This window comes from Moschus berezovskii, chromosome 1 (assembly GCF_049115385.1).
Source record: "Moschus berezovskii isolate FMDL1 chromosome 1, NW_MosBer_1.0, whole genome shotgun sequence".
Taxonomy (NCBI): Eukaryota; Metazoa; Chordata; class Mammalia; order Artiodactyla; family Moschidae; genus Moschus; species Moschus berezovskii.
This window is the reverse complement of record NC_142460.1, coordinates 2,060,918-2,084,550: the sequence shown is the minus strand read 5'-3', so window position 1 is coordinate 2,084,550 and position 23,633 is coordinate 2,060,918. Positions and strand designations below refer to the sequence as shown.

Genomic DNA, 23,633 nt, shown 5'->3' with positions numbered 1-23,633 from the left:
CCCTGTCCCTGGGATTCTCCAGGCAAGAACACTGGAGTGGATTGCCATTTCCTTCTCCAATGCATGAAAATGAAAAGCAAAAGTGAAGTCGCTCAGTCGTGTCTGACTCTTAGCGACCCCATGGACTGCAGCCTACCAGGCTCCTCCAGCCATGGGATTTTCCAGGCAAGAGTACTGGAGTGGGATGCCATTGCCTTCTCCGTGCCTTCTCTCTTTTAAAAGCACATCACACGTGTCTAAAAGTAAATCATGGTAGCACCTCTATGTTTTTGTTTTTTAGCTTCTGTTTTCACCTAAAAATGTATCTTGAACTTGGTTCTCTATACCAGGAAAGAGAGATCCCCTGCTGGCCTTAGTGGCCGTGTGGGCCTCCATCCAGTGGACACACCACTGGGCATTTTGGCTGCTCATTTTTATATTAGTTCATATAAAAATAATTTTATATTAGTTAATATAAAACTGGCAAAATGAATATATCTGGGCATATATGTACTTTATTAGATATCTTTCTAGGTTACATCCTTATTTGGTGGAATAATTAGGGTCAACAAATAGAACTGTTTAAGTTGCTGATTGTTACGGGTCCAAAGAAGTGCCTGGGAACCCCAACCCACAGGGTGTTCCCCTTACCAGAGGTGGGTCGTCACCAAGCTCCCTAGTCTCTGACAGGTGTGGGTGGCTCTACACACACAAACGCATGCACATCACGAGTGCACACAGGTAACACCTGTGCAGGCCTAAACATTTAATTAAGAGGCAGGTAGGTCCTTTTCCTTCAGAGAGAGATGCTGACGTATTTACATGTGATAACAGGCCACTTGAGGGGAGGGCTCCAGTGCTGGGGTCTAGAGGCCCGTGACTGGCCACGTGCTGGCAGGCATCAGGCCTGTCATGGTGCGCTGACACGGTGCTTGTTTCCAGGTATCCAGAGTACCGTGTGACCACATGGAACCACCATCTCTGTGGGTCCAGAGGCTCGGGTATTGGGACATTGCGTGGTTCAGCCCAGTGAAGAGCTCAGGCTGATCACCCCACACTTTCCTCGCAGCCAGGAGAGGCCCCCGAGTTCCCAGCTGTGGAGCCCACAGCCATCTTGTCTCATCGACCCCCATGGGCCCCTGCACCGGCTTGTTTGGGGTCATCCAGCAGAAAAGTGGCTATCCTTGTTGTCGCCAGAGCCCCCCCTGCCATGCCATGCCCAGTGCAGGCAGTACTCACGGCTCCAGAGCGAGTAGGCGAGGCGGCAGTTCAGCCGGCGGTACAGCTGCTTGCTCACGGGCCACAGGACCAGCGTGCAGAGCTGGACGGAGTTGATGACCAGCCCGCTCACCACGAAGACGAAGCCGATGAGCAGGTGCACGGCGAACTGCGTCTTCAGGAAGGCGAGCAGGCCCATGGCCACAGCTCAGTAGCGAGTGCAGGGCCCTTCACTGAGAACGGCCGTCCTGCAAAGACAGGGCAGCGGTCAGGAGGGTGCAGGGACCCCAGGCTGAGGGGCGGTGAGTGGAGAAGGGGGCCGCAGTGGTCCTGCCAGAGCCCAGATCCGCAGCTCCCACAGCGCCCTCATGTCCTTCCCTCCTGAGAGTGATGGACGGATGGATGGGGCGGAGGGGGAGCTGATACATGGTTCACACAGGCATCACGCACACCACACACACACACACCCCGAGTACACACACACCATGTACACACACACACCAACACCAGGTACACACACCACATATACACACACACACACCCCACGTACACACACACACCACACACACACCATGCACATACCACATATACACACACCACGTACACACACACATACCATGTACATATACACACACACCATGCACACATACACACCACATACACATACATACCATGTACATGTACACACACCCCATGCACATACAGCACGTACACACACATACACCACACACACCACACACACACACCATGCACATACCACATATACACACACCACATACACACACATACCATGTACATATATACACACACACCATGTACACACACAAACACCACATACACACATACCATGTACACACCCACACACCACACACACACACCACACACCACATACACATGCCACACATACCAAATACACACACACCACGTACACACCATGTATACCCACACACCACATACACAAATACCATGTACACACCACATACATACCAAATACACACACACCATATACACACACACACACTCACACATAACCACGCACATACCATGCACACAGCACATACACACACACCTCACACACATACTATGTACACAGCATATACACATACCACATACACACACACCATGCACACACCCTCATATATACAAGAAAGAAAAGACTAGAAAAATGCATACAAATATCAATAGTGATTGGCTTCCCGGGTGGCACTAGTGGTAAAGAACCTGCCTGCCCATACAGGAGATGTAAGAGACACAGGTTCGATCCCTGGGTCGGGAACCCCTGGAGGAGGAAATGGCAGCCCACTCCAGTTATTCTTGCCTGGAGAATTCCACAGAGAACCCTGGCAGGCTACAGTCCATGGGGCCACAAAGAGCTGGACACGGCTAAAACGACTCAGCACAGCATAGCACAGCATGTTATCTCTAGGTAAAGGCATGACAGGTAATTTTTCTTTTCTTGTTTTAGCATCTTACTTAAAAAATCAAAACTACACATGAAATCACTATAAAACATTCAACTAATCCCTTTTAACTCACAAGCTGTTGTGGACTTTTTTAGCTAAAAAGCTTTTGTTTTGGTCTAAGGGGGAAGGGGTGACCCCCAGGGACCCAGTCTGCTTCTCCCCCACTTCCCTTTAACACCAGTTTGGTTTCTTGGTTTCAAACGTGAAGCCAGAAGCTCACATTTCACAGCTGTACTTGTTCTGTGAGCAGCCCTGAAATCCCCCTGTGGACAGAAACAACAGAGCTGGGCACATGACAGGCTGGCAGCCGCTGGCTGCCGCTCCAGGTCCTCCAGAGAGGTGCCCACACTCTGGGGTGAGGGTGGAGCAGGCTCAGGAGGCCTCCAGGGTGGGCCATGCCAGGCTCTCCAGGGCACAAGGGGCCCCCCTGCTGTGTGGGAGACCAGGCCACATGACTCTAGAAGGTGCCCTCCATCTGCCCTTGGGTCCCAAGTGGCTGCGTGGGGGTGTGTGTGGGGGGTGAAGTCTGCAGCCATGTGGCGGGACGCTAGGAGGACAAGGAAGGAGCCGAGGCCTGACGCCCCCTTCCCCGTCAACGCCCCGCCTCCCAGTCAGTGCTCCCCGACTCCTGCCAGGACCTCTTGGCATTCAGGCACTGGATCAATCTTCCTTTTCTAAAGGTTCACATAAAGAGGCTCACGTGGTGTCCATCTGCGGGCCCAGCCCGGCTGCCGTCCAGCCTCTGACGGGAGCACTGTCTCCACTCTGTCTGCTCACCTGTGCGCCTGCTGACAGCAGCAGGTGTGCAATCTCTGGCCCCACACTTTCCCTACAGGCCTCTGTGTGGACACAGCCCTCTGCTCAGGAATCCATTTAACACCTGCCAGGCCCAGGTCAGCCCCTGAATCTCTGGTCAAGGACGTCCATCCACAGAGGCCCTATGAACCACACCTTTTTCTTGGACCGGCTGCTGCAAGTACACACCCCTGTCTGGAATGGCCACTCACCCCCACCCGGGACTCCTAGTTGACCAGGAGTTGACCGTCCCCACTGCTGCTGGCCACTGACCTAGACTGTTAGTCTGTTCCCAGTGCCTGGATGTGGGCCAGACCCTGTTCTAAGGAGCATCAGCAGTTGCAGTTCAGGCCCCCTACCTACCTACTCCCCATGAGAGCACACAGTGGCCACCATCTTTTAGGCATCCCTGCCTCTAGCCCACCACCTCTGGGCCACCCGGGCCTGAATGCTTTAATAACACATTAGTCACACATGCTAACTTGGGGGTCCTTCAATGACAGTGGGCTTACTGGCCCAGCCCCCTGCAGAAGAAACCCTGCTGTCCATTCAGCTCATACCCTCCCCAGCTCCCCACAAGGCCTACAGACTGGCAAGGGGGAAAGCATCAACTCAGCAGCCTCCAAGAGCACTGGCTTGTGCCTACCCCTTGAAAATATTTTCAAAACTATATATATCACAAGACTTCCCTGGTGATCTGGTGGTTAAGACTTCACCTTCCAATGAAGGGGCTGTGGGTTCGATCCCCGATCAAGGAGTTAAGACCTCACATGACTCACGGTCGAAAAACCAAAACATAAGCCAGAAACAATGTTGTAACAAATTCAATAAAGACTTTAAAAATGTTCCACATCAAAAATATTAAATAAAAAAAAAACATATATCACCAGACAAATTGTAAGTTGATTTCTACATTTTTAAACCCAAGTTTAAATATGCAAGGGGTATAAATTCTGGTATATTGAGAAGTTTCACTTTTTAAATATACAGATCTGGACTTCCCCGGTGGTCCAGTGGTTAAGACTCCTCCTGCCAATGCAGGGGACTCAGGCTCAATCCCTGGTCCAGGAAGATCCCATACAGCACGGCGCAACTAAGCCCAAAGGCCACAACTCCTGAAGCCTGTGGGCCTAGAACCTGTGCTCCACAACAAGAGAAGCCCCCACAAAGAGAAGCCTGCACACCGCAACTGGTGCAGAGGCCCTGCTTGCCGCAGCTAAAGAAAGCCTACACACAGCAACAAAGACCCAGCTCAGCCAAACGAATAAATAAAGAAATACACTTAAAGGAAAGCCTAAATAATACAGATCTTCCTTAACTTACAACAGGATTACATTTCAATAAACCCACCATAAGTTGAAAATATCATTAAGTTGCTGCTGCTGCTATTGCTAAGTTGCTTCAGTCGTGTCCGACTCTGTGCGACCCCAGAGACGGCAGCCCACCAGGCCTCCCCGTCCCTGGGATTCTCCAGGCAAGAACACTGGAGTGGGTTGCCATTTCCTTCTCCAATGCAAGAAAGTGAACACTGAAAGTGAAGTCGCTCAGTCGTGTGCGACTCTTTGCGACCCCATGGACTGCAGCCTACCAGGCTCCTCCACCCATGGGATTTTCCAGGCAAGAGCACTGGAGTGGGTTGCCATTGCCTTCTCTGTCATTAAGTTGAAATATGTTTAATACACCTAACTTCCCAAACATCACAGCTGAGCCCCACCCACCTTAACTGCTTGAAACACTCACATTCGCCTACCGTGGGCAAAATCACCTGACACAAAGCCTATTTCATAACAAAGTGCTGAATATTTCTTGTAATTTACTGAATACTGTACTAAAAGTAAAGAACAAGACGGCCATCTGGGTCCAGCATGGGTTGTTCACCCTCATGACGGTGGGACTGATGGGGCTGTGGCCACCACTGTCCAGCATCAGAGAGAGGGCAGAGGACTTGGCCGCAGCCACCAGCCTAGGAGAAGGTTAAAGTTCACGATCTGAAGCATGGTTTTCACCGAATGTGTATTGGAAAGTCCAAAAATCATGATCTGAATCACCATAAGTTAGGGACTTTTTTCTTATACGTGTAGACAGTGGGATCTAAATGCCATCGTGACTTGATAGCCCCCACCACCATCCATTTTCAAAATTCAAATGCAAGCTTTTCTTTAAAAGTCAAGAAATGCATTCCATTTTCTCCTTGATTTTGTATTTCCACTATACCTCCTCTACAGAAGCTCATTAGAATATAATTTATTATGATGGAAAGTCTTTTATCAATCACATTAACCTAACATTATATAACAAAAATACATATGAATATTTAAATTTAATTTTTACATTTCATGTTTATGGGATAAATTTAAAGTTTTCTTCTGGAATATTTGATGAAAATGTACTCTGAAACAGTTCAGTCTATGTCTCGTCAGAATCTGACCATAAAATACCATGATTGTATCTGACAAATTCAACCCCGACATAAGCATATTGTCAAATATCCCATCTGTAGTCCAGTTTCACCCACTGTCCCCAAACCACCTGTACCTCTTCTTTCCATCCAGGCCCTGGTTGAGGGGCGGCATGGCGTTCGACCACACGCCCCTGTTCTCTGACCTAACACCCTTGCCCACCCACTTGAGAGCCAAGGCTAGCTGTCCTGATGTCTATAAGACATCCCTCTACAGGACGTCTGGCTGTTTCCTCGTGACTGATTCAGGTTCAGAGTGTCGTTGGGGGCTTCTGGCTGCACCCACCAGGGCACTGCACCTTGTCCTGTCCCAGTTACCACCTGGTAAAGGTAGGGTCACTAGGAGTTTGTAGGTAGAAGTTCAGCTTGCTGGGATGAGCCCACCATCTGACAGGAGATGTTGAGTTAATATCCATCTCCAACCGCCTCTGACCCCACAGTTTCAGTCAACACCTCCTCCCGCCTAGCTCTCATGTCATGGGCCAAGCTTGTTCTGATCCAGAACCAGCCCCTGTAATAGATGCTGTGGGGACCATGCCTGCCTATGTGATGTGCTTAGCCTAATGACACAAATGAGATGCTTCAAAACCAGCAATGCACAGCTCTTTCACTGAGGCTGGTACGTGCTCTTAGAAAACACACAGTATGTTCTGGAATAAAAGAATGCATGTAAGGTAGAGATCATGAGGTATGATAGGTATCCACTCATCCCCTAATGCCCCCAGAAAGAAAGAAAGTAAAGTCGCTCAGTTGTGTCCGACTATTTTTGACCCCATAGACTGTAGGCTACCAGGCTCCTCCATCCACGGGATTTTCCAGGCAAGAGTACTGGAGTGGGTTGCCATTTCCTTCTCCAGGGGATCTTCCCGACCAAGGTAACCACTATTATTCCATAAAGTTTTAAGATAAGCTGTAGTGGGAGGTGGGAGGGAGGTTTAAGAGAGAGGGGACATATGTGTACCTATGGCAGAGTCACGCTGATGAACGGCAGAGATCAACACAACACTGTAAAGCAACTACCCTCCATTAGAATATATTGGCACCTTTTCATTAATTCTCAGATGCTGTTGCTGAGCTGGAGAAGAAACCTGAGCCTAAGTCCTTCACTGGATAAGAGTTTAGGTTGCTCCAGAAGCCTGGCCACCTGCACAGCCCAGTCCTGAGAGGTCTGTGGTCCCGTCCAAGCCGCCGGGACCCCACCTTCTCAGGGCAGGGGAGGGGCTGCATTCACGCTCCCCAACGGGGAGACAGAGGGTGGTACTGCCCCTCACTCGGGAGAAGGGGCACAGAGCAGAGGCGGCCAGGTGGGGAGGGGGCGGGGCCAGGGGCTCAGCGGGGCCGCGCTCACATGCTTCCAGGGCAGGTGAATCCCAGATAGACGCTGACCCTGGACACCCAGGAGCTGCTGGAGCTCTGATACAGCAGGGAGGGCTGGAAGCCGAACCAGACTCTCCTCCCAGCCCCTGCCCCGCCCCAGGCCCCTGGCTCACAAGCATGACCTTTGCGGTTCTGACACCACCCCTCCAGGGTTGTCCTGCTATTTCTGAGCCTAAGGTTCCCGTGGCCACGTTGCTCAGGGCTCAGGGTGGTGAGGGTGAGAGCCAGAGCCAGGAGCCCCGGGACCAGCTCACCACCCTGCCCAGAAGGGCCCGGTCCGCTGACCACTGCCAGGCCTGACCTCGGCACTCTGTTACGAGTGAACTGCATCACCTCACAAGGGTGTGTTGGGGTCCTAACCGCCCCCAAGCACCCCAGAAAGTGGCTGTGTTTGGAAATATGGTCTCAACAAAGGCAATCAAGTTAAGTGAGGTCACTAGGCTGGGTCCTAATCCAATCCGACCAGCATCCTTATAAGAAGAATGACCACAAGAGGAAACAGGGGAGGCGGCCTCCACACGCAGCTTCTCCCTTCATAGTCTCCAACACCCTGGCCTTGGCCTTCCAGCCTCCAGGAAGGAGAGCTGATGACTGCTGTCTAAGCCCCTGGCCTGTGGTGAGTGTCACGGTCCCCCCAGCAGAGGAACACACCCATGACAAACATTCAGGCCTCATTCTCAAATCCTGCAATGCCCATGCCCTGCTGCCCAGGAGGCCCAGCCTCACCCTGCTCACATCCCCTGCACTGGCCTCAGGCACCACCAGATGCTTCTCAGGCTGGTACTGGTCCCTTTGTCTCTCTTCCTCACGAACTAGCCAGTCAGACAGCGCGGCCTTCAGATTTCCCTCCCAGGCACCTCCCCCACCCCACCCCCGCCGCCACCATCTTTCCAACAAACCCTTCCCACAGAAACTGAAGTTGAAGTCCAGGGCCTGCTCTCTCCCACACCACCCAGACAGCTGCTCTGCTCCGTGCAGGGAGGTGGATGCTTCTCTGAATGTGGATGACCACTTTTCTACTCACACACAGGACCATGCCAGCCCTCCAGCCTCTGCCAATGCAGTCTACTCAGACAGCCGGAAGAGTGGTGCCCGATAGGAAACTGCACCCCCAGCCTCAAACATCCAGTGCCGCCCCACGGGCAGGCATCTGGCTCTGTGTGGGGGCAGGAACTGGCCAGCGCTGGGGCACCACTTCAGCTGCCCTGCTGCCCCATTCCTGATAACCACCCTGGACCAACTACCCCTCGGAGCTGTGGTCAAAGGCTGGCAGCCTCATCCTGCCCTGCTGGGGCAGTCTCTCTTAAGCAGGGATGACCCTGAGCACAGTGGTTAGTAAAGGGAAAAGACATTAAACACACCAAAAGTGCCCATTTTTGTGGTTCTAGATAGGAAGTCTGGATTACAGTTAGTTATAGGCAATTACAATTCAAAGCCCACAGTGAAAAGGAACCAAAGCTGTTACCTTCCCTTCTTCCTTCTTTCTCTTCCTCTGTCCCATCCACTCACTTACCATCTACCCACTCAGTCACCCATCTATCTATTATCCATCCCTTCATCCATCCACCCACCCAGTCATCCACCCATCCACCTATCCACCTACCCACTCATCCATCCACCCACCCATTTACCAATCCATCCACCTACCCACTCATCCACCCATACATCCCTCTACCCACGCCACCCATCCACTCATCCGTCCACCCACCCACCCATTCGTCCATCCACCCATTCATCTACTAATCCATCCACCCCCCCACCCCCCCACCCACCCATTCGTCCACCCACCCACCCTGCCATCCACCCATTCATCTACTAATCCATCCACCTACCCACTCATCCATCCACCCACCCATTTACCAATCCATCCACCTACCCACTCATCCACCCATACATCCATCTACCCACCCCACCCATCCACTCATCCATCCACCCACCCACCCATCCATCCATCCATCCACCCTGCCATCCACCCATCCATCCTGCCACCCACCCACCCACTCATCCATCCATTCACCTATCCATTGGTCCCACATTTGAGTGCCTATATGCACAGCAAGCAGAGCAGACCTGGTCTGCTATGAGGCTGTGGGACAGAAAGGCCATGCTGGCTGACTGCATGAGGGGTGGGTTATGCTGGGGCAAGTCTTACAGTTTTGTTTTGCATGTCAATAGTTCTGTTGTTTCCAGTCAGGAAATACTGGAGGAAAAAGTCCATGAACCGGACCGACTATTGGAGACAGAGGACAGTAGAGAGATATCATCTCAGATATTTTTAAGGTATCTGAAGATAATTTAGGTGGCAAATTTGCCAACTAATTTTATCTTAACCTGGAAAATAATCTCAATTATTTACTGTTCTGAACACAACCAAAACCAAGAATAAACCCCATTGCTTTCTTTGCAGCTGGCCAGGGCACCAGGGAGGCAGAACCCTCACTCACAACAGACGCCTTAGCTCCTGGATGGGCTCCTCCTCACTCTCGCTTGTAACACAGCTCGGATACACAGGACTGGGCGGTCTCCTGGCCCACAGCCAAGCTGAAGTGCCAGATGAGAAAAGGAGGGACAGGGGGCGCTGGGGGCAGGCATCCTGCTGACGGCAGCACGAGGGCAGAGGCAAGCCCACGACCTGAGACGGCACACCTTGGAGGGCGTCCGGTGCTGGGCCAGCTCGCAGACCCAGCGGACCCACGGTGACATCACGGATGAGAACATAATGCAGCAACTGTTGTCCATGGTGACCTTGCCCTGGCGCCGGGGGCTGTGTCATGGTCACCATGACACTGAAGGCAGCTGGGGATCAGAGAAGGCATTTTCAGAAGTCCAACACAAATTTTAGATTAATCCTAGTTTTGAGATTTAATGAGGCTGGTTTCAGTTCTTGGGTAAATCCACTTACAGGGACCAACTTTGTTTCAGTAAGGCTGAGAAATTTGACTTATTTCTTTGCTAATAATCGTCTGTTGCTGGTCCAGCCCTCATCAGGATATGAAATCACCAAGACACCTAAGAACTGAAAAGGAGGAGTGAAACCAGCAGTGTCTGCAGGTGGAAGGTATATGCTGTGTAGACTCAAGAGAACCCACTGTAACCAAAGTGCTGCTGGAACCAATAAGTGGTTACGGTCACACTGAAAGGAATAAAACCAATACAATGCCAGAAGTCAATGTTCTACTGATAATAGTGTTCAATAACCTGCTATAACTGAAGTAATTAAGAGCCCTAGTACAGAAGCTTGTTTATTTCTGACTTAACAGATTCAGGCCACTGGTCCCAGATGGTCATTTGGGACAATGGAGCAACCTAGGAAGCCATGCACTGAGGATGCAGCCCGGCAGCTCCAACCCTGTGGTCATCCAGGGCCCAGGGAACCTGGCAGCTCCTCCCCTCAAGGTCATCTGGGGCCCAGGGAGCCTGACAGCTCCACTCCCTGAGGTCATCTGGGGCTCAGGTAGCCTGGCAGCTCCACCCCCTGAGGTCATCTGGGGCCCAGGGAGTCTGGCAGCTCCACCCACTGTGGTCATCTAGGGCTCAGGGAGCCTGGCAGCTCCACCCACTGTGGTCATCTGGGGCCCAGGCTGTTGGGAGCTCTTCAATCTTCAATGTATGACTCTCTGGGCTGCTCTGTGGTTCCTCTCTAGCAGAAAGGAATAAAATTGAAATTTCAGTACCAGGGATTCCCTCTAAAGCAAGACGGGTGGCAACAAGTGTTCAGTGACCAGAAGGACACAGAGCCCTGCTGTACGTCCAGGCTGCCAGAGAGCATGGCCCAGTGGGCACACCTCCAGATGAACACACAAAAACAAAAGACACAGTGGAGAAGACCCTGGGTACCTTTGTGATAAAAAAAGATGAAAATACCTACTCACAAACTTCAGAAGAAATAAACAGAGCTCATATGAGCAAACCTTAGGACCAGAAGGAGACGAAAGCAAAACTAAGCAAACGGGAAGACACCGTGCAGTAGGGGCAACACTGCCCCCTGTGCTCACACCCCAGTAAACCAGCACTGCTCCCCCATCAAGATGTGAGGGTCTGCTCCCGGGCCCTGGAGCCTTAGCTGGCTTCAAGGCTCACCCCTAAATAGAATGGGGTGACATCCCATGGCTCCTGAGCCTGGGCCTTCAGAGGCCTTGCAGCTTCCCCTGTACCCTCCAGGCACCAGGGGAAGAGACTTCATCTAGCCAGCTAGAAGGTGGCCTCACAGGGGGCAAAGATGGACCCACGGCCCCAGGCAGGCTGCCAGCTGACTGCAGCCACACATGAGACCCCAGGTGAGACCAGCAGAAAACTGCCCTGCTGAGCACAGCCCAAAGTGCTGGCCCACAGAATTGTGAGATGAGAAAATGGTGGTTGTTTTCAATCATGACCTTTTGAGGTGGTTTGTTAGATAGTAACACATAAATAATACACAAGCCATGCTTTCTAAGTTAATTTATAGATGTAATCAAACCTTAAATAAAATATCTAGAGGTCCTCTGTCCCTCACCCCTGGAACTGGAAATGCTGACTCTATAGTCCACATGGGAAAACAAACAGGAAAGAAAACCAAACAACCATGAAAAAGAACCTGGAACAGCAGCAAGATACCATCACATATGACGAAGCCTCTGCTCTTAAGGGTGTGTTCCTGGCCTGTGACCAGACATGCAGGCCAATGACACAGACCAACAGTCTGTGGTGGACAGTCGGCTAACCAGGAGGGGGCCTCCCAGAGTCCCTAGGCAGCTGGACCAGGTGACCCTGCAGTTGCCAGGGGGAGACCAGACAGTCGAGTGTCCTGAGTGTTGCTACCGACTAAGCAGATGACACACGACATGTCTCACATGACGTCTCACATGGCGGACTTTCCTTTGCACTTGCCTTTAGGCAAATTGTATTTCTACTGCATGTACAATAAAGAGGATACAAAGTTAACCTAAAACCACCCCTGGGCTCATGAGACTCTTGGTATTCTGTATCTCTCAACCAAAGGGGTAAGAAAAGTACCAATAAAGGATATACTGAATGGCTCCTTCAGGCCTCCATAACAATCCTCCCCAACCTGAGAGCTCTGCCGAGGCAGCAGTACCCATCCTTGGGCCCAGGAGGGGACCCCCAGCTCCAGATCTAAGCCATAAAGGTAACCTCACCCCCAGTTCAAGCGACTGCTCCAGGGATGGGCATGAGGCCATCTCAGGAGCATGAAGGGATCCACGTGAAGAGGAAGGACGCATGCTGTGGGCAGTGGCATTGGTGAGCAGCTGAGACTCCGCCAGCAGCCACCATTCCAAGAGGCAGAGGGGACACAAGTCACAGCATTTCAGTGGGTATTCCCGTTCCCTGTGATCCAAACCCCTGTGTTCGCACCCTCACCACGTCCGTTCCTGCTGTGCACGCAGGTCTGGCATACCACACACGGTGCTCCAGCGAGGCTGACTAAGGGACGCCTGTGTTTATTACATACATGTGTGACGTGCGGCAGCATGACTCCTGAAGCTTGCACCACTCACATATCATTACGAGCCGCCTCAGGAAAAGCTTCCTGAAAGAACAATGTCATGGGACAGCCGATGAAGCCCTTCACCTGACAGTCTCATCGGAGACTCTCAACGCACTGCCACACTCTGGATGGGCAGGTGCTGCTGGCTGGGGAGGGGCTGTGCAGGCTGGAGGGTGAGGGCTTGGGATGCAGGAAGAGGAAACTGTCAAGTTTGCAGCCCCTGTGAGAGATGTCTGGGGCATCACTGCAGCCGGTGAAGACTGGACAGGCAACTCTGGCTGCCCAGGATGGAGGCAGGTGCCCTCTTGACCACAGGCTGGAGGAGTCACATGGACTAAAGGGTCCCTGTGCCCCTGGGCCACCGCTGAAGGAGGACAGAAGCTCCCGCCAGGCCCTAGGAGAAGGGCCTGCAAACCTCACCCCAAGGACAAGGTGGTGGTGGGGGAAGTGTTGTCATGTCCCCAGGGGGGCTTCCACTGTGGAAACAGTGCCCCCAGCCAGGAAGCAGGGTGGCTGGCTGAGGAGAGAGGCTGGGACAGATGCCCAGGGACAGAGGCCTGAGAGAGACCTCCGGGCCCCCCTACAACCTGCCTACCCCACTCTTTGAGCTCCAGAATCGATCGTCTTTCCTAGGGTGTCCTGATGGTCTTATTGGTCTGGGCAGTGGTGACTTTTGGGGCAGGAGGTGGGAGGGAGGTGAAGAGTTCCCAGCTTGATGACTGCACAATAGGCCTGTGACAAACCTCTGGGCCTGAGGACACTGCAGGCCCCCCACACACCAAGGCAGCTGCCCGCCTGCATGCACACACACACGCACACACACAAAACAAGCGAAGCCATCTTGGATATCACTTTGTGATAATGATCTGCCCTTTATAGTAACAACATTTTACTCTTAGAGAAACAGGTGTTTGCTTTATAATTACTGCGACCCCATGTACGATACAGTCCATGGGATTCTCCAGGCCAGAATACTGGAGTGGGTAGCCTTTCCCTTCTCCAGGGGATCTTCCCAACCCAGGGATCGAACCCAAGTCTCCTGCATTACAGGCGATTCTTTACCAGTTGAGCCACAAAGGGAGCCCATTATTCAATGAATTGGCTGTTAATTCACTTTTCTACATGGACAATATATTTCATAATTTAAAAAGTTATATGGAGTCTTGGTGTCCCCTTAGGAATGCAGAGAGCTCGTCACTCCCACCCTGCCACAAGATAATGTCAGACAAACTGCAAGTTCACGACTTTTCTCGACCCCATCAGAAATGTGAGGTTATAGGACAACCAATTAACAAAAAATGTGGAGCGAGGTGGGTGCCTGCCAGGGGCAAGACTGAGACCCAGCCCTCAGGGCAGACACGGGAGGAGCTGGTCAGCAAAGGCTGCTCAGCTGGGGAGTGTGGGAACGTCTCCCCTTCTGCAGACTTTTCCTCCATGATGCCAGCGAACCCCATACAGCCAGCCTGGGAAAGCTTCTCCTACACACTCTAGAGTCTGCAGGTCATTAACAAGAGATTTTTAGTAAGCAGAACACAAACTTCAAAGGATGAACGAGGTCATTTATAAAGATAACAAATCCTGTCATGCTTCCCATTAAAGACACACTGTGACTCCAACAAGAGGTAAACTCAATGGGTTTCAAATGTCCACCTGGGCCTCTGTCCAGGGCGGTGGAAGAGCCCACTCCCAGGTTCCCAGGCAGCCCAGATCCAGGATGGTTTGGAAAAGGCTGGACTCACCCCAAGTCAGAGGAGGAGGGCCACCTGTCGCTCAGCAGCTGCCTCTTACTTGAGTTTCCTGCCTGAACACCAACTCAGAGCATCTCCGATACACACGTACTTCAAAGGACGTAATCACACCCGGGAAACGTTAGGTAGAAGGTGAAACAAAGACTGCCACGAACACTGCGTGCCCACTTCCCATGGGGGGTCGGGGCCCTGAGGTGCCTCCTGGTCTGGTGCAGAGCCAAGGTGCCACCCTGGGACATTAGGACCCCGGAGGGCAAGTGGTACGCTGCTCCTTACTTTCCCACCGGTAGCCCAACTGGAAAATGGTAAGAGAGGTGTGGGTGGGAGTGGACACGCTGCCTTCAAGGCCGTAGCACACTCCTCACCCCCAGGGTGGCTCCATCCCATGCATCACTGGGGTTGGGGTTTCAAGCACAGTAGCCCCACTGGGAAGATCCGGTGTCAAGTGGCTGTGTAGGGGAGGGCTGGGGGTGCTGGATGCTGGGGAGACCTCTCCTGTGTGTGCATGTTGGGAGGGCAGGTGCTGAGAACCGATGGCCGGCCGTCCCTTCCTTGCTGCACCCCTACAATGAGCTTCTCACCCTGAAGTCAGCTTTTCCAGTAAAATGTGAAATGCTTGTGGAGTCTGATGAGATTTTATGGGGGGGGGGTCCCACCTCTGCTGGCTTTGTCTTCCTCGTTTTTCTCAAATCCACCTAGGTTTACACCACATCCCTTTGGTCTCCAGTTTACCCCTCAGGATACCTCTCTGTAGCCTGCAAGATCGACAGCAGTGTCCAAGGATGGATCCACAGGTACATCCTTGGCGGCAAGGAGACTCTGAGACCTTGGACGAGATGCCATCAGAGGCTTGCTGGGCACTCCAGAAAGACCAGGACTGTGTCTGAGGAACAGGCCTTGCTTTCTGTTCTTCTAGGGGAACCAAGTTCTTTCTGTGATCCCTTTCAGATCATCCTGCTTAGGGAGGACAGGTCAGGGGCTGAGGGAGGCGCTGCCTCCAGGGCAGACCTTGTTCCACAACATCCTTCCCTAAATGTCGGGGCAAACCAGAGGCAGCAGCCTGACTGCCCCGTCCCCACCCAGCAGCCAGCACTCAATGGAAATGGCACAGGAACGGACAACAAATCCAGTAGGTGAAGGTACCAGCCACGTCTCCTACTGACAGCCCCATTGTGTGAGCAACATCTGCTTCCAAAGATGCGTGATATAACAACACCTGCTTTTATTTAAAAGGCATGCCAGACAAGCATTTCCTGGGTTGACTGTTAATATAGCCGTGGAAAGAGTGCCCAGGGAGTCTGGTGGGCAGTACAGATCTGCCCAGCAGTGACAGAGTTAACACTGATACCTGAACAAGAGGACACGTGATGACCTCTCTAGCTCTTTCTAGGGCTGGCCTTCTCTCCTTTTTCAGTAGACGCTTACGAAGCGCCTGCTGTGGACAGTCACTGTTTCTGTATCCTGAGAGGACGTCACAGACCCGCTACGTCAGGACGCGACGCTCTACGTGACACAGAGACCAGGTCTCAAAATAGAAAATGAACCGAGTGGAAGAAAAGAAAATTAAGTTCACGAAATGGCAAAGATTCACCAAGGATGAATCCATTAAGTGACCTCTATTACAGTGGCAGCGAGTTCGCAACAGTTAAACTGTCAAATTGCTTATGAAGTTTTAGCCTCTTCTGGTCAGCATAGAAACTCCCAGCCCTCGACGTTTGGCACTGCCGATGGAAAGTCCTGATGGGGTTGGAACGCTGCCCACCTCTCATGAATGGCCCCACACTCTGTCCTGCTCCCTTTGGGGAAAGGACCAGGAGTGATTATCCTCCTGAGTTGCTCTTTCTTCTTTCCTGCATGACTGTCTCACTCCTAGTCTACGGATTTCTCTAAATTGTAACATACAGACCAATGACAGGCCTATTGACTACGCCAAGAAATAATCATGCATTCGTGCTACAGACACAGTATTTTCATATTAAACGTACTGAAACGGTCACTTCGCCACCAGCAGCATTCTCTTCCTGAGTGCTTTCAGGTTGAAACCTTTATTTAGGTCCATAGCAATGGAACACGACAGGTTTTTCCTCTAGGATTTGAAGCTTAAGCACAATCCAAAATGTGGTCACTTTACAAATTTCACAGAATTTGAATCCTGGGACCAAGAACAGCAAACTTTAATTCCATGATTCTCCTCCTATTGTCCCCTGGACCATTTACTCCCCCCACCCCCTGCACACACACAGAAAAGGCTGAAAAAAGTCACACTATTTGCAAGAACTTGTTAACTCAAGCTATTTTTGACCTCCTTATTGCTTTCCTTAATCTCTGCCTACACTGTTGTAAACACCCCCGTTACTAATCCTGGTTTCACACATTTGTTTTCTAGTGGGATGCTGACTCATACAAAGAATGAAGACAAAGATTATGGTAACCTCGTGATAGGCAAGGTTTCAGAAAACTTAACATCTACTCATCCTTTGGGAAAAGATTACTTGAGGATGTAGTCCAGCAAAACAAGAAGGAATCTAATGAAGATTCCTTTTTTAAGAAAAACAAAAAAACAGACCAGTTATGCAATGAAAAGAAATGCAGGAAAACACCTTTATAGATGGCCTGGAAATAAACTGGTCAAAATTAACATAGGAAATCTTTCAAGAAGAAAATAGAATTTATTCAACAAAGAATATAATTGAGGAGCTGGAAGTTTTGGCTATTGAAGAAGGAATGTTTCTTTTCTCAAAAAAAAAAAAAAAAAGCAATTAAGATTTTCAAGTAATAAAAAATGCTGTGCAAGGCAACTGTGACCCAAATGTAAATCGAATTAACAGGGGGCACAATTTCCCACAATCACTTCACAAGGTACCTAAAACTTCCTCTTCCAAGCAACAAAGATTTAATGGCTTAGATTTCTAGTTTCTCCTTTGTGGCACTTGCAGGAACAAAAAACTTTAAAATTTTACTGTGAATTCTATTTCTGGACCTTTAATGTTTATAATCAACCCATAAAAGAAACATGAAGAATTACATTACAATTATACAACAGAATATGAACATCCTAAAACCAAATTTTTTACATAATGGAGGTCAAGAGATTTCTAAGTTGATCCAACAAAAAGTGGTAAGTTGAGTATATTAAAGTTTTAAGGGAACAGTAAAATAACTAAAAATAACAGTGTAACTAACAGAACTTAGTGACAGCAATGGACAGAAGACAGGAGGCGTGTAAGCTGACTAAATCCCTCATCACTCGCAGCGAGGACTGGACAGGTCCTGCTGCTGAGGGTGGGGCGTGATCTGTCTCACACACTGAGAACCAGAAGTCTCGAACAGTGCCTGGGACATGGTGGGTACTCAGTGGAAATCTGTCAGAGAACTGAACGAAATTTAAGTGAAGCAACAGAGGTACATGCACACTGTGGAGCGAGCCCCAGGACTCGAGCAGCAGAGCCGCCGGGAGGCGGCAGAACCACCTGTCCCTTCAGTCCTTTCTGCTGCTCGATCTCTTTTAAACCAGTGTACGCTGCTATTCTTATCACCGTAAAAAGCAAAGAAATCTCAGTGCATAAATTAACATAGATCCAACCAGTGCATTCTAGAGGAGATCAGTCCTGGGTGTTCACTGGAAGGACTGATGCTAAAGCTGAAACTCCAATACCTGGGCCACCTCATGCGACGAGTTGACTCACTGGAAAAGAGTCTGATGCTGGGAGGGATTGGGGGCGGGAAGAGAGGGGGACGACAGAGAATGAGACGGCTGGATGGCATCACCGACTCGATGGACATGAGTTTGAGTGAACTCCGGGAGGTGGTGATGGACAGGGAGGCCTGGCGTGCTGTGGTTCATGGGGTCGCGGAGAGTCAGACACGACTGAGCGACTGAACTGAACTGAACTGATTGGGGTCGAAAAGAGTCAGATACGACTGAATGACTGAACAATAATGAAATGATAACATCTTTAAAGATGAAAATCAGATCCTCTTGGCACTTTGTCAGGCAAAGAGGACCTGAAGAGAGTTATAATCCCACCAGTGTCTCAGAGTCCACCCTCAGCGCCCAGGACCCCACACGCCTGCTGAGGTTTTTTCCACCAAAAAGGAGGAGCCTGTGCTGGTGGCCAATGTGCTGGGCCCAGGGCTCCTGACACTGCACCCTTGCCCACTGTCTCCCCTGTCTGTGGCCTTGGCACATGACATGGTCATTTTGGATATCAGTTTCTGGTCTGAAGATGAAAATAAGGCAAGATCCTTTAGCATTTGTTGGAGAGGATACACAGAAAGAGTGTATAAACTTGAAACCAAAGTAATAAAGAAAATGGCTACGGGATCGTACTTATCAATAATTACCTTAAACGTAAATGGGTTGAAATTTTCAAAAAGGCTAGGAAACAATTCTCATAGCCATCAATAGTTCAGTGTTGAGTTCATGAATAGTTTTTAAAGTTTGGGACAAACTGTAGTATTTGCTATTTGAAGTACTATTTGTAATTGGCATATTACGATGTAACTTTGGTCTTCATTTCCAACTTAAAACGCCTAAAAATGCCTAACAGATTTTTAGATTTGTGAATTTTAGTTGAAATGTATTTTACGATGTTACTAAACCTGCAGAAATATTGAAATATTTCAGAGAACTTATTCACTGTACATTTAATTTATTTTATTTATAAAAGTTATGAACTGTAGAAAGTTTTACTTGTTGGGTCAAATGCTTGTTGCTTCAAATGCTTGTTGCATTTGAAGTGCTAGTTACAAGAAAATCAAATACCTTCAATGTATAAATGCTATTAAGTTTTTAAAGGACTCTGGAGTATAAGTAAGTTTGTTTACAGAAATTTAGTCTATTCAACCTGAATCAGCTCTGTCAAACATTAATTAAAAGCCTCATTTTAAAAAAATAAATAAATAAATAAATAATGGTGGAGGGAGGGAGGGTTGGGAAGCTGGCTGGAGGTGGAGGTGGTGAAGTTTATAAATCTAATTAAAAATGAAGTTGCATTTCCATTTTCCAAATCCACCCATCCACCAGCGTACTGTGTCACTAGACATTATGTACGATTTTACTTTGCGACAGAAACCATTACATTTAAAAATTCATTACAGCAAGGTGAGTTAGACACATGATGGATGCATCTTTAATCCTGCCATATATTATTACAGTTAAAATGTAAATGATGAAAAATATTTTGTGCTTATCAGCATTTATGTGGAAATGTGTTTTACAGTGATATATGATGTTATATTTCTATTATTGTGATGAAAAAAAAAAGCAATACAAAAAGACGAAGTGTTTATTAAAACATGAAAAAAAAAAGAAATAAATGGTTTTGCAGCACTGAAGAGATTATAGAAAGTAAATAAGCTAGATCAGACCTGTTTTATGTAGTAATTTTATAGTTTATTTTAATTATTTCAGTTGTAAAATATTGTTATACTGTTAATTAGTTCTGATTGTTCATATTAAACTATTGTAATGCAAATAAATAAATAAATAAATAAAATTAAAACAAGAAAAAAAAAAAAAAAGAAAAGAAGGCAACCTTTAGCCCAGTAGCATATGGTGGCTCTGAGGGTTGAGAAGGGTCCCTCTCACGCTTATAAATAGCTGAGATCTGAAAGATCCTTTGTAAGCCAAATTTTAAAGGGTATTCAGGGTCCCAGGTGAGCAAACAAAGGTGCTATTTTCCCTACAAACAGCAGATATTTGAATCATTTTGAGCACTTGTAAAACCGCATACTTCAACTGCTAATCCCAAGAAACAGCTTGTACAACAGGGTCTCACTGTCACATTACTTTGGGAAAGTCTGTGCCCCACTCCCTCTGGAACATAACTGATATGCACTCTGAGGAGCTGGGCAGGGAAGAAACGGTCTGGCCGGTTACTTTCCCAAACTGTGAGCTCATGGAACCTTTAAGAGCCTCTTGCTTACAAGTTTCACTAATTCAGACTCACTTTCCCTCCTCACTCTACATTTGCTGTTCTTGTTCAGTGGCCAAGTCGTGTCTCTGTGCAACCCCATGGACTGCAGCACACCAGGCGCTCTGACCTCCACCACCTCCCAGAGTCTGCTCAGATTCATGTCCACTGAGCTGGTGATGCCATTCAACTGTTCCATCCTCTGCTGCCCCCTGCTCCTTTTGCCTTCAATCTTCTCTGCATCAGGGTCTTTTCACTCTGTATTAGTGGGGTTTTAATTATTATTTACACATTTCATTTCAAAGAGTATGGTTGAAATCTGATTATTTGACATGGTTATAAATCACCAACATGAAAAATCATTTCTAAGTTCAAACAAGGTTTTTGGTGCTAGGGTTTTTCCTCCCTGAAACACCCCAAAACCCCAGAGTGATAACCACACTTCAGCTAAGATGGCAAGGAGGGAAATTTACCACCAAGCCAGGTTTGGGAGGCTTCCAACTACACCTGTCCAGACGGGACCAGTGGGATTGTGGGACTGAGAACAAAAAGTAAGATTTCCTCCAGGGCAATCACTGTGAGTCTGCATATGCTATACACAAGATGCTAAAATGTCTTTCTCCTCTTAGGGTATTTCTCAGTGGCAGGAACTTTTTTCTTTAAAAATGAGGAAAATTCCTGAGCTGATGGATCAAACAGCTTTCGCAGTAAGGTCAAGGAACTCAAAAAATATTTTCAATACAAGAGAAGGGCAACACAGTCTTCCTATTTTCCTCTGAAGACAATGAGGTTGCCCCCGCCTCTGCCTCCACCAGAGCCTCCCTGTTCCCGCAGTGTCCCCTGTGTGATCTGCTCCTGGGCAGTGGGACATAGTCTAAATGGATTAATCGGGCCGACCCAGCATTTTCTTATACATTGTAGTGGGGTCCTAGGATCTTCCACCTGGGTGTGAAGCAAGGCTTCCTGAGAAAAGCAGGTTCCATCCTGGCCACAGAGCCCAGACGTGGCAACTGTCCCCCACCTCACTCCCCGGTCAGAGGTTCCATGTAGCACTTCCCATGACTGCACTGTGCTGCCAGACCAGACTCCCCTCATAAAGGGGCCCCCTCCTGGGGCGGGGGCCCCTTCTTCCCCAGACCATGCTGGCCACATCCAGCACCCTTGTCAGTGATGGGCTCACACCCGGCTCGAGTCGGAGCCCGCTACGACCAGAGTCCTAGCCCATGGAGAGGATGAGATGAAGCGAGGCCTCTGTCCTGGGCGCTGGGATGTGGCAGGGCCTGCTGTGACTGCACCACCCAGGTCCCACCAGGGATAGGGCCTCCCGCTGGACTCCCTGTGCTGTTCCCAGGAGGGGTCCAAGATGAGCATGGAGGCCGCCACCCTGCCCTTGGAGATCGCACCCACCCACAAAGATGCAGCACCCTCTCGTTGAGTGGGACCCCCTCCCTAACACCCTCTGACATGGAGCTGAGCTGTGTCTCTCTGAACAGTGAGCTGTGGGCCCCAGTCACCCTTCTGCAGTGGGCCTGAGCCAGTGCCTGCCTGGAGCAGGACGCAAGGTCACTGGGGAGAACAGCCAAGGAAAAGGCGGTGCTCCTGTCCAGTACTGACCAGGAAGGACAGTTCCGTAGACCCGGAGAAGGAAAACCTTGACATCCCTCCCAGTTCTGAGCCTCAGGGACTCGCAGGGGGCTGTCGGACTCTCTGGTCAGATCACTGCTGCTTCAGGAATGTTCCTGGAACAGTGTCTCTGCCTGTTTATGGATCAAGCGACCTTTTGGTGACCGGGAAAAGCGTCAGAGGAAGGCAGGTCGGAGGACAAACCAGACTAGAAGGCAGCCAGCTCCTCCCCTGCCTGTGCAGCCTCTGACCAGGGCAGCCACCAAACCCTACCCCCAGCCCAGTCCCATGCCCAGCAGGCCTGCGGCCACTGAATCCGCATTGGCTGCTCCGTCCCTACCTGGACTCACCACTGAACGCCATGGGGTGACAGACACGTTCACCCCCACCCCTGGAGCACGTGGACGGCCCACGCGGAGGCTCCCTGGGCAGTGGTACTGCACGCCTGCGCTGTGGCTCTTCACCCTCAAGTGTCCCGGAGTCTGTGATAAAGTAAGTGGCCGCTGCTCCTACGGGGGCCACACCAGACCAGCGACTGCTGCTGCTCACCCTCAAAGAGGCCAGAAACCCATTTAATAAGGGACACAAGTCTAATGAGGAATTAGGGCTAATTCCTCCCCGCACTAATGTGTTTATCTTTTGGTTCCGTGTAATCCTCACCTGTAAACAGCACCAGCCCTGTCTGCAGAAGCTCTGAGTGCAAACACCTCCATGCATGAATTCACCCTAAGTTTGGGAGGGGAGGGCGGGGGCCTGGAGGGCTGGGGTCACGACTACCTGGCTGCAGTCCCAGCCCCTTCTCCTCCCCAGAAACAGAAGCAGCACTAATCGGATCTACAGGAAAGAGACCTTCCAAACCAGGAAACCCCATTCCAAACCAGACTAAGGGTGTCGTGAGGAAACCAACCCAGGATGAAACCTTCAGAGGGGCAACATCTCTCCATGGGGTGTTACCCCATTCTCAGATCTAGCACGTAAAGTTAGCTCTGGATCTGGGGTCTGGTCTTCCGCACGGCCGCCCTGACAGCTCCCACCATCAGGCGAGTGCTGTCCTGGTTGGGTCGCTCCCCGCTGGAGGTGCCATTACCATCAGCCCCATGTACTATGAGGTCGTTGCCTGCAGGGACAGGACATCAGTGTGTCCTACCTCTACAGACGGAAACGGGGCTCGGAGCTCCCAGGCCCCCAGCCTTGTGAGGGGCCAGACTGGAAGGGGGCACCCAGAACCTCCCGGTGTTCACCTCAAGAACTGGTGGGCACGCCCGTTGCAGCTGTGCCCAGGGTGTAGGTGATCCGCCACAAACCAGCTCAACATTTATGGCTGCAACAAGTGGCGTCCCTTTGATGGAAACCATGGTTTTCCCACTTAATTTACAGACCACGTGTGCATAGCTCCCTCCTCAGGGAGACACTCTGCCGACTTGTTTCCCTTTGTTTGCCGCGAGGGACTGCTTGTCAGCCTGGAGAACAGAGTGTGCAGAGTCACAGCGAAAGCAGAAGTAAGTGTGGCCCCCCCGTCCACCACCCTGACAGCCTGGCCCGAGCACCAGCCACGCTCACCAGTAGAAGTAG

General features: G+C 50.2%; 1 protein-coding gene across 1 annotated transcript in view; it reads right to left on the bottom strand.

The window, feature by feature from the left end:
* Positions 1-23,633, bottom strand: part of AGPAT3 (1-acylglycerol-3-phosphate O-acyltransferase 3) — an 84,426-nt gene that overhangs the window by 17,621 nt on the left and 43,172 nt on the right. The window contains exon 3 of the mRNA XM_055414879.2: positions 1,219-1,445. Within this exon, the coding sequence (XP_055270854.1) occupies positions 1,219-1,396 (178 nt within the window). The 5' untranslated portion in view covers positions 1,397-1,445. The remainder of the gene's footprint in view (positions 1-1,218; positions 1,446-23,633) is intronic.